The 11680-nt window shown below is 42.8% G+C and overlaps 1 protein-coding gene across 1 annotated transcript in view; it reads right to left on the bottom strand.

Annotated features, from left to right (window-relative positions):
• Positions 1 to 687: 687 nt before the first annotated feature.
• The window catches only part of LOC116712646 (uncharacterized), a 95996-nt gene continuing 85003 nt past the window's right edge, over positions 688 to 11680 (bottom strand). Inside the window, exons 4-5 of the mRNA XM_032552445.1 lie at positions 9909 to 10033; positions 688 to 5726 (exon numbers count right to left, since the gene is read on the bottom strand). Coding sequence (XP_032408336.1) covers positions 1801 to 5726; positions 9909 to 10033 — 4051 coding nt within the window. The 3' untranslated portion in view covers positions 688 to 1800. The remainder of the gene's footprint in view (positions 5727 to 9908; positions 10034 to 11680) is intronic.

The raw sequence follows: 11680 nt of genomic DNA, 5'->3' as shown, positions 1-11680 counted from the left end.
GAAAAAACGTCCACACTACTGACTGGGATCAAATGAATGTCACTGCCACGTGACCAACCTCTTCCCCCTCCAGAAACAAGATGGAAATAAACATTGGTTGTTTATATCGGCTCAGTTTTATTTAGCAAACCGATACCGATATGTTATAAATAGCCAATGCTGATGTTAATGTTGATATATCATGTATCTACTCAACAGAAAAGTTTTAAAGTCAATAAATAAAAGACTGGGGCATTAAAAATATTTTACTTGTTATAAATGTATAAAAAAGTTATTTTTTACGTTTGGTCACATTACAACCACAAACGTCTCCATTTTGTATTTAAATGTCATGCTAGCTGCTGCTAGTCACGCGCCTAGCATCACGCAAAATTTTGTCAATATTTTGCTAATGTTAAAAAAAACACAATTTCACAATTGCGGTGTTTCCATTTCATAAGAAACACAATTAAAATCACACGTGAATAAGTTTGTTCACGAGCTAATCATTAAAAACATGCTGGGTCATCATCCTCCTACTACTTCCTGTGGTCTTCTTCTTCATGGTTGGAGCCAGTGACAACATCCAGTTGTTGATCACATGACTCATGTGATGCAAAAAAAAGTGTTTCCATTACAGGTTTGCGAGATGAACCAATTCCAATACTTTTTCAAACTTTTCATTGACAAACAAGAATATTTTTGAAATTGGAATTTCCATTAGGCAAATTTATTTTCGAAATATCAAATTGCACAAATATATGGAGAATGGAAATGCAGCTACTGTTAATTGGAAGGAATATCATCCTTAAAATTAAAAATCTGAAATGCATGGCTAACATTTACTCTGATAAAAGCTGATGCAACTGATTCCCTTCAAAGTCACCTGATATCTGGTTTGTTTTTCAGAGAACATTAGTGAACTGCTCAATCCATCATGCATAAAAAATTATGTTTCAAAAATCTGGCTCTTATGGAAGAAAGTTACTGTTGATTAAAAACTCATATGAATTCCTAAAACGTTATGTGAGCAGAAAAACTCGTCCCCTTACACACTACCATCGCTGTGTGGGCGATGCTTTCCTTCAGCAGGGAGAGGAAAGTATTAACTCAGGAGGAAGCTGAATAGAAATGCAAATATCAGATCTGTCTTTGTAAAGAATTTTGATTTCTGTCTGCTTTTCACTTATTTTATGTTTCTCTAATCCCAATAAACGACAGTTCATGTTTATAATATGACACAAACGTAAGAAAGGTGACAGTTCAAGGGATATAAACATTTTTACAATTGTATTTGAAGATCTGCCTTTCCTCTGACGCGGCTGTGTGGCGTCGACAGAAACGATGTGAAACCTCTCGGGGAGAAAATGTAAACCAAACAGCGCGTGTTTATGATCACAGAGTGAAGATATCTAAAAGGGATGCGTGGCTGAACTTTTTTCTTTCTCTTTTTAGTGTTGCCAAAATTCATCGTGAAAGTAAATGATTGGTTTAAAATGCTAAACGGGAGACGTCGACTGATTTCCGCCGAGGGAAACGAGCCCAGCTGCGTATTCCCGCCACGATCCCACAGGCTGCACACCTGAGGCTCATTTAGAGCGGGATTGCGACTGATGAGGATAATTATCCATCTTTTTATATATATATATTTCTTTTTTTCCAGACATGTGAATCAGTACTGGAGTGTAAGGACTCCAAGAGGCTCTGCATGAAGACAGATAGACTTTGTTTTCTGATTACGCTCTCCTTAAAATGACTCATATTCCACCCTGGATGTGATATTTAGGCAATGATGTGGGATTTGTCTTGGGGAATGGCAGCCTACAGCAACACCTGTAAGGGCAGAACTGCCGGATGGGGAGGAGGGTACAGGGATGGGTGGTGACTCTGAACGGGATGAAAAGCCGCTAAAGGGTACGGACCGGGAGCGTCCAGCAGCGGGATGGGGGAGGAAGCGTAGAATGAAGGAGGGAGAGGTGGAGGGGGCGGCGGTGGAGGTGGCGGAGGAGCAGGGGCAAGAGAAGAGAGGTGAGGGGAGAAGGGGGGTAGGAAGTGGGGGTATGAGGAGAGCGGGAGGTGTGATGGAGGTGGCAGAAGGGAGAGGTTGTGCTGGATGAAGGTGTGGTGGAAGGAGAAGGAAGAGGAAGATGAGAGGGACGGCTGGAGGAGGAGTGGAGCATGGAGGGGGATGCAGCGTGGGGGGAGGTGAGGAGGAAAACACTGCCTCTTCTCTGAAAACAGATGCTCCAACTCTATCCCTTTCCTCCTCTCCCGTTCCTCCTTCTCCTTCCTCCTCACCCACTCCTTCTCCCACTCCTCCCTCTTTCTCTCCAGCCGCTTCTCCTCCTCTTCCTCCTCCTCCTTCCTCTGCCTCTCCCCGGTGTGTACATGTTCTGCTTCGTTTCTGGTGCTGGTGTTATTAGCAGTATTACTGCTGGGATTACAATCAGGATTACTGTTGAAACCATGGCACTGACCGCTGTCAGTTTCAGTCTGAAGAACACCCCGGCTGCTCCCATAACCACCGTCTGGACCAGAGAGGGGGGCGCTGTCGTGACCCTGTGCTTCGGTTTCACCCTCTTCGCTCTGACCGCTCCTGACAATTTTATCGACAGAGTCACAACTGCGACGAAAACCGTCATCAGTTGTGCTTTGACACTCTGTTTTGGTGTGCTTGTCTTCACGCTGACAAAGGTTGTTGGTGCTACATCTGAGGGTACCTGTTAACTGTGCACAACCTAATGGTTCTGTTTTGTTCAAAGTACAATCAGGATTCCGGTCAACCAAATGACATCCTTTGATAAAAGTTGTATCGTGATCACAGCAGACGGCAGAATTAAGTCCATCATCCCTGATGGACCGCTCAGCTCCCTGTCGGTGCGGCATTGAGGTGTTACAGGTGTGACAGTCACTGAGTTGTGTCAATCCTTCAGAGCGATCACAGTCAAATTGTCTGCCGTCGTTAGCAGTTCCATGACTCTCATCACAACAGCAGGGCTTGTCTTGATGGTCAGAACCGCAGCTAAGTGGTTCCTCGTCAGTGTTGGTGTTGTGGCTCAGGGGCTGTTGGGTCTTACAGATTGGGTGGCAGTCTGTAGGTATGAGCTGACAACAACAGTCCCCTCTGTCACTGAGGTCAGAGGTCAAGCTGGCCTGTTTTCTTTCTTGCCTCTTGAGTAGAACATTCATGAATCTCCTCAATTGCCTCCTGCCTCGTCTTCGTTTCTTCTTAGGTGCCACCGGCTCCGGAGATCCTCCCTTCCTCTTTCTGGACAATCCTGCAAGCAAATGAGCGGGAGGGGGAGCCACTTCCCCACAGGCCGATCCGATTCTCGGCTCTGCTTCCAAACAGCACAGGCTCTCAACTGTCGTGGTGCAGCTTTGTCCTGCAGGTATTGTTTGTGTTTGACCACATGCTGCGTCTCTGGAGGAAGCGGAGATGGGGCTAATCGTCGGATTTCCTACCGTTTCTCCATGAGGTCTAGGAACGAGACACATTTCCTCCTCGCATGCAGCGTCTCGACGGGGGAAAGTAACACCGCTAATCGCTAGCTTACACGTGTTTTCCTCAGCGCCTCTTATCTCGCCGCTCCTCGGATTCCTTTGCTCCTGCCCGCCCTCCTTCTTCCCCGCCTGTGCGTCTTTGTGGATCACTCCCGTCCCTTTGTCATCCTCGGCAGGGACGGGTGTAATTGCGGGACAGCGTGGTGTCTCCATAACAGACTTGGGGACGTGGCTAATCACAGAGCAGCATGCTGCACTCCTGCAGAGGAGCTTTCTGAGCCCTGGGCCCCATCCGGAGACTGATTGGTGGGATTGATGCTGGCTGGCCTCCCGCTTCACCTGCACACACAGCTGGTTACACCGATTACACCGATTCATGGGAAGATTACTTAATAGCTCTCCCCTCTTCTCGTCATTTCTACCTGCCCTCTCTCGCATCATCTGATCCCTTCTCATCCTTTGCTCCTCTTCCCTCGTCTTCTTTTCTCTCCCTCCTACCAGCTGATTTGCAGTGAGATTACTTAATAGCTCTTTATCTCTCCTCTCGTCTTTTATGTTGCCCTCTCTTTTCAGCTTCTCTTCCCCTCTCCCTTCAAACATCTGAGTTGCAAAGAAGGGACTCATTATCCTTCCCTTTTCCGAGTCTTTTTTATCCGCCTTTCCTCTTCTTTTCTTTCTCCCCCTTCTCTTTGTTCCCCTCCCCATCCCTGCCCTCCTCCTTCTCCTTCTCCTTGCTGCTTTTTGAAGGCCTGGTGCATGGTGGCATTCTGCAGAGAGGGGAACAAATTTTAAAGCATTTTCATCACGGCAACTGGAGCGGCCCTGGATTGCGTCGCCACCATCACAATGGTCGACAACTTCCACAGGATTTCCCGCCTGTCCTCCCTCTGCCTCTTCTCTCCTTTCATCTATCTTCTCTTCCTTTCCTCCCTCTGTATCTTCATGCCTCTCTTGGCAGTCGGGTTGTTTGATCACAGATGGCTTTATTCTCTCCCTCCCTTCCTCTAGTCCCCCTTTCTTTTCTGTGCCCCCTTTTTTGGCCTTGTGATGGGCTCTGAAGTCGTACAGTAGAGGGTTGACGCTGTAGGAGATGGAGGGCGATGTCTTGGTGTAGTTTACCATCTCTGTGGGCCAGAGAAGAACCCTGACTCTGTCACGGCTCAGAACCTGACAGAAAGGCTCTTTGGGACGATCTGGATTTACAGGCGTTGATGCGTTGCAACAGGTTAATGAGAGGAGGCTTGATTCTTTTGGACTCTCATTTACGACACAAGAGTCAGACTTCTCTGGATGATTTGTGGCAGAGGTAAGCAGGTCTTCACCTTCTTGATGTGTTGTTTCTTGATGGTGGACCTCATTTTTTCTGTGTGCTGAATCGGTGCTGATGCTGTCAGAAATCTGTTCTGGTGTGTCACTGTTTAAATAAAGATGAGCTTCAATCCCACGTTGGGCTTCTGTCCCATTGTCCTTACGTAAAGAGAGCTGGGCTCCACTCCCACTAATTGTCAAGTTCTCTTCTCCAATCACATTGCGATTGGATGAGGAAACCTGGGCATTATTCCCAGGCGGTCCCAAGGGTCCTTTGTCAGCAGACTCAGCAGGCCGGAATTCAATCTTACTGTCCACACTGCACTGGTTTCCAGTGTCCCAGGCATCCACATCCGAACACACCAGAGACTTTGACCCCTGATCAGTAACTTTCTCCCCAAGGTTTTTTGTCCTTTCCTGATTTGCCACACCTACTTGTTTCCCTGGCAATCCCGAACCCTGTCCGGCTTGGATGAAGACTGCAGCCGATTGGTGCAGGAGGACGCAGGTCCGCTTCGGCAGGGAGAAGGACACGGGGCGAAGCCGGCTGGGGGCCGACAGGGCGTGAGCCGTACTCATCACCTTGCTTCTGTTGTCATTTGGGTTCAGGTCAGGGTGCTCGCAGGATTTTGTGCCAGTGGCAGCTGTTGGGACATCTATAGCAGTCATGGCGTTACTCGTGTAACAACAAGGCGTCAAATGCTTGTAGAAGTGATTTGAAACGGTACAGTTTGTGTCATCAGGGTTTATCGTGTGGTTGGCGCTGAGGCGGCCGCAGTCCAGATGGGTCTTTTTGAGGATGCAGGGTTCGTCAGCAGCAGCTGCAGAGTGGTTTGCATCCGTTTGGCCGTACGCCCAATCAGTGTTGCTCAGGAGTCTGGACTCGAGTGTGGGGTCGAGGGGGAGGAAGGGTTGGATCAGCTGGGTCTGTGGTTCTGAAAGGGAGAAGAAAATAGAGGGTTGGTACTGCTGACACTGCAACACATGACACATGCAAAACATAACTGGGTTATTTTTCTACTCCAGTAATAAAAAACAGTAGGAAAAAACTCTGTGGCACATTGGGCATTATTTTTTAAGACTTTGTATACAATATTCCGATCATGCTTTCAAGATTTTCTGTTTTATTGTTTTTAGTACAGCTGGATGATTTACTGCTGAACAACTGAAGACAAACACGCACTACATGAGTTTGCAAACACTCATCTTTTAATGATGTCATATTCAATTTGAGTCTTTAAGGATTAATTTGACCTTTGGCTTTAAAGCAAGGCTTTTGTCTCAGTTGGCACTGAGACAGCTATTGATGTTGATGTTGATTTTCTAACTTCACTATGAACAGTGATGGAGTTTAGGTTAGTTGTTCTTGGGTTATTCCTGAACACTCTGACGACTTTCCTTCATTTAAAGGTGATAGTCTGGATTAGATCATTGATCCAAACAAAGCAAACCTAGATCTAGAAACTTAGATAAAACATAATATTATGTAATATTACGTCGTTCAAGCTTATGGAATGGACGGCAACCTATTTCCTATGGAAAGTTATAGAAAGCTATGGAAAGAGTGAGCTGGCATCAGTCAACTAAATCATCTCTACTAATTCACTGGAATTGCTGAAGGAGCTTGTTAATGGCTGCCATCTGGGGGGTTTCTCTAGGGTTAGGGTATCCTGATCATATGACTCGAAAGTCTGGTTCGTTTGGGGAAGTGTGAATGAGTAATCAAACTCTGATGTGGACCAATAAAGCTAAGTCTGGGCTGCCTGCAAACCTAGTTTACTGTTCGGTTGAAGTGAAGTCTGGCGTGGTAGAAATGCATATGTGAATGTCAAGTGGACTGTAGACCACTCCAAAAGCATTCTGGGTAAATACAACCAAAACTAACGGGCAAGTCTAGAGCTAGCAGTAGAAATGGCTCATGAGAAATCCTACATTAAAATCTGATACCACTCCATTTTTGTTTGCATTTTGTGAAGAAAGAAGTTGCATTCAGTGTCTTCTTCAGAGGTTTCTGAGTCGTTTCCTTCAGTGGTTCTTGGTATTGCGCCCCCACCAGGTGAGGAGGTGTACATGTTTTTCAAATGTCTGAGATTGTTTGACACGTTGCTTTTGGTCCCCAATAGAACCAGGTCTACTGGACTATCAGGTGTGAAGACATCCTAATATTCATTTTCTATAACCATTTTAGTGCACAGCAAACTCCCAGACATGCATCTGTCTGCAAACAGGTGTGTTAAATGACTCAGACAGATATTTCTGGGCAAAGGTATTAAAATGACCCACAGCTTTAAAAGTTATCTGTAATGTGCCTCCTTCTTATGCCGTGGACACAGTTTATAAAACATTTGGGAGTTTAAAGAAGGCGAGCCTTAAAATGACATTTCTCTCTCCTTATTGTGAAAATGCAAATTCATTCAGCACTCAGGCAGACAGCCGAGTTTGAAAGGAACTGCCCAACTTTTCAGATGGTTTTGACTTTATAATGAGAAACCTGTACCGAATGAGGGGGTGACACATTTTTCAGATCAGAGGATGACAGTTGATTGTTTCTCTGAAGTCTGCGTTATGCTTTCTTAGTTTTTAAAATGCAGCCATTCGGCACACAAAATCCACTGGAGATGGACTAAAGGGATCTGATTTCAACTTTTGTTTCAGAAGAAACTCAGACAAGATGACAGAAAATAATTCAGTCCAACAATTCCTCACAGACTAACCCACTTATATGTGAATATATTTTAATTATGGACCTAACTTTAAGCAATTCATTTTTATGAATCAATCCTGCAAAGGAGAAAATAAACTTAGTTTCTTTTGGGGTAATATTTCTACCAGCTTTACACATCTAGCAACTGACATTATTAATGTGTCACTGTAGGCTTGATGTTTGCAGTAGCTGCGTTTCCATTGCAAATGGTCATAAAACTTTTTGACATTCCACTAATGTATAAAAAACACAATTTCCAAATTGTGGTGTTTCCATTAAATAAGAAACGCAATTAAAATCACACGTGAATATTCAAGCGCTAAGTCATTCAAAAACATGCAGTGCCATCATCCTCTGGCCCACAGGTTTAATCTTTCAGTCTCGTCTGACCAGACCATGTTCATCCACATTTTTGCCAAGCCTCTTGCATTCTTTCAATAGCTGTCTTCCACCTGCCACTGTTCCAGTAACATCTCTAACATGAGAACCTTTATGCTTGAACCTACATGGAAAGGTTCAAGCTTGAGCTCCAGGTGCCATATATAGAGAGACAAGGCGGCGATGAAGATAGTGGGGGTCATATGTTTAGAGTAATGAAGGCAAATATGAGAAGCAGCCTGTCTGTTTTCTCTATCCTATAAAAGTTCTCAGTTACAGTGGCACAAGTTTTTTGGAAACTATTTTAATTGCTTTGATTTCCCCCAGATTGAGTGAACTGGATATTAAAATGGGCGTGTCTATATGGGCGTGTCCTCTTTTGATTCATGTAAGTCTGTGTATCAAAGTCCTCACTTGAAATATCTCACAGAGGCATCATGACAGCAACATCTGTTACATTTTCAGCTGCTGTGGTTTGCTTTCACACTGCTCTGTGTCAAACAAACCGAACACTGGCAGCAACCTGTTCACCTCCTCGCCTGTGGAGGCGCTACACCAAAAACCACTGAATGAAACAAGTCAAGAACCTCAGAAGAAGTCACTAGGGACAACATTCTTCTTCACAAAATGTAAACAGAAATGGAGTGGAGTCAGATTATAGCTGTTGTAAGATTTCTCAGTGTTTTTGGCAAAAGACCTCGAGTCAATTCTCCCACTAATGCTAGACTCACGTTTGTTTTGGTTGTATTTACCCAGAATGCCCTGCGCTGCAGTCCATGTCCTGCTGTTGGAGTGCTCTCCGGTCCGCTTGCCGTTTACATATGCATTCAAACTGCACCAGAGTTCATTTCAACCAAACTGAGACCAATGTTTGTAGATGAACATTTTTTGGTTAACATCAGAGTTTACATCTCCTCAAAGGAACAGAAGTTTCTAGATAAATTACAGTGGGCCAGACAGGTCTGGTGTGATTGCACTCTTAGATACATATTGGAAAAATAATTTTATAAAAACATCTTCTTTTTTTGTTTCCTAATTATGTAATACTTTGTGTTGGCCTCTTAAGGGTTTAAGGTGACAAGATGTCAAAGAAAGTGTTGAAAGGTTAAGAATTTCGTAAGTCACTGTATAATTTCTGGTACAGTTCAGGAGTAATAATTTGGTATAATATTTGTATTTAAATGACATCAGACCCTTAAGCTTCATTACCCAAAGGCAACTGGTGATCATAATCATAATGTGACTGGGATATTATGGCCTTTAAATAAGTTTCTTCTTTCCATTAAACAAGGAAATGAATATGGAATCTTTGATGTAAGAAAGTTAAACCATAAACATTTGGGAAACCCTTGAAATGACGAGGTTGTATCTAAAATGCTAATCCTGTATTCTGCAGTATAACTCATAGACGACTGACCTGAATTAAAGTATAAGTTTCAACCCTGTCCTGGTTATTACTACAAATGACATGAGTGAGTTTTTTTTTTAAAACAGACAATCTAAATTCTTTATTTAAAAAAACAAAAAAAAACAACTAGAAAAATGTATTTAAATACAGTCTGAATTTAGTTAAACGGATCAGGACTAACTTAACGCTGCAGTGACTCTTAACATTAATTTCCCTCCCTGCTGAGATGCTTTTCAAATGGTCAATAATAAAAACATTTTTGCTAATTTCCTGAGCGAATTCTTTCATCTGCGTTTTTCTCCTGCTGAATTGAACTTTTTTTCTCTTTTTTTTTGGTTTGAGGCTCTTTAACGGGGGCTGCTCCTTCCAAATCCCTGCAGCATTATTTCATTTTCTGTATAATTGCCCAGAACACAATTTTCTTGTTATGTTGCATCGGCCTGCTTCCTCATCTTCATTTCTCTCCCCATTTCATTTCTTGCTGTCAACAGACATAATTCAGCAGACCGCACGCCGGTTAATCCCTCAGTATCAAGAGTGATATCCTCATCACCGAAAACCAAACACTCTCTCATAAACTATTTAAGCAGCCCGCCACATGCCTTTTAAGCAGATAAGAGCTCTTACTTGTTGCCCGTTCAGCGCCGCTCGGATGAAAAGCTTCCCAGTTCCGCTCGACATTTGGTTGGGGCTGATTCGCTGGGTCGATTGCCACTGTGGTGGACCGGAACATCGGACCAGAACCCGGAGCGCTGAGGAGAAAAGAAGAGAGGAGAGGATGAAGACGGAGGAAAGATAGTCCAAATGGGGAAAGTGAATCAGGGCGATTGGAGAAGGTGAAAGTTGAGGTGAAAGGAAATAAACGAAAACCAGAGATAAAGGAAATGACATAAATTTAGAGGAGAGGACAAAAAGAATCAATGAAGAGTTAAGAATGAACACATTGAGAGGAGAGGAATTAAGAAGGACAAGAGGAGACCAAAACTAAAATCTAGCTGAAAAGAACTTTATCTGTGCCTCTCTTTTCTTCCCACTTTGCGCTAGAAGCCGACTGGCATTGTTGTTGAGCTGAAAATGGGAATGACAGCCGATACTGAGACTATTTATATTCGGTGAGTGTGTGCTAAACACTGTGCGCTTGGTCAGAAAGGCTTTACAGGCTTCCTGAAAATCCATACGAAGCTCCACCACTTACATTTCCTTTTAAAAGGCATACACCATCATTTTTTAGAACTTTCTCTGTAACTGTATCCATGCTGGTAATTCATAATAGTTATATTCATACCTAGGTCTAAAAGTGTGATTATGGAAATAATGTGGACATATTCAGTTTCTGAAAAGTGAAAAAGGGTGTTGAACGCAATTATTTGATGCTACGAACAGAGCAACATAATTGGGCATCAGTGCATAAAAGAATGGCCACACAAGAAGAAAGTAGTGATATTTATCTTTAAATTAAAATGTGTGTTTATAAAGTGAAGGTTTATATCGTCTCGTCTCTGTAATTTACTACAGGGGAAAATAATCACCATTCGTGATAAAAGATGTAATTGACAGAAATAATATTATTTGCATAGATTTGGTCATTTCTGGTTTGGTTCTACACTTCATTGTTACTCTAACAGCCTTTACATTAGCTGGACATGCAGTGGTTGGAAGCAGCTGAAAGTCCAACTTGTCTCCACATACCAGGTTCCTGTTTCAGTCACAAGAGTTGGAATGAACTCATAGGTTGATATCACTAATGTAATTTAACAAAAGGTGAAAACAGATAATTGACTTTTAAACGACAAACCAAGCTGTTTTATTTTTTGTGATTTTAAGACTTTAGTTTTAGATTGCTTGTAAATTGACTGTTGATTGTGTGGAAAGTATAAAGTGTTTTAAGGACAAAGCTTCTGGAAACAAATACAGTCAGAAGTTTAAAGGACTTTTTGGTATAAGTCAGGGAAATAAGAAGAAAAAAGGGGGGTAGCGAGTTAAATGTTAGCAAACACAAAGCGCATACAACAATGAGGAGAATGTGATCTGTGGAGGGAATTTATGGAACTGTGTGGACAAAGACATTTTTATTGTAAATATGTTGACAAATCCTGATCGCAAAAGTAAATGGATGGTTAACACTTTATTTGAATGGGTGTGCATAAGACTGACATGAGGCGGTCATAAATATGACATAATATTACACACATTATGGTGGCTTTATAGTTTGTTCTTGATGTTATAGATGGAAGATCGGTGGAAGCATTTAGCTTACTATCATCCAGTTAAAGGTCAAGCTAGAATGAGTAACCATCTCATTTTAATTTTTATTATTTATGGGGGTTTTTTTAGTTTTCACATGTATGACAACAACATCCTTCCACCTGTCGAACACATTTGCTGTTCTGAAACAAGTA

This window comes from Xiphophorus hellerii, chromosome 22 (genome assembly GCF_003331165.1).
Source record: "Xiphophorus hellerii strain 12219 chromosome 22, Xiphophorus_hellerii-4.1, whole genome shotgun sequence".
NCBI classification, from domain to species: Eukaryota; Metazoa; Chordata; class Actinopteri; order Cyprinodontiformes; family Poeciliidae; genus Xiphophorus; species Xiphophorus hellerii.
Note: the sequence above shows the minus strand (reverse complement) of the source record. Positions and strands in the feature narration are given on the sequence as shown.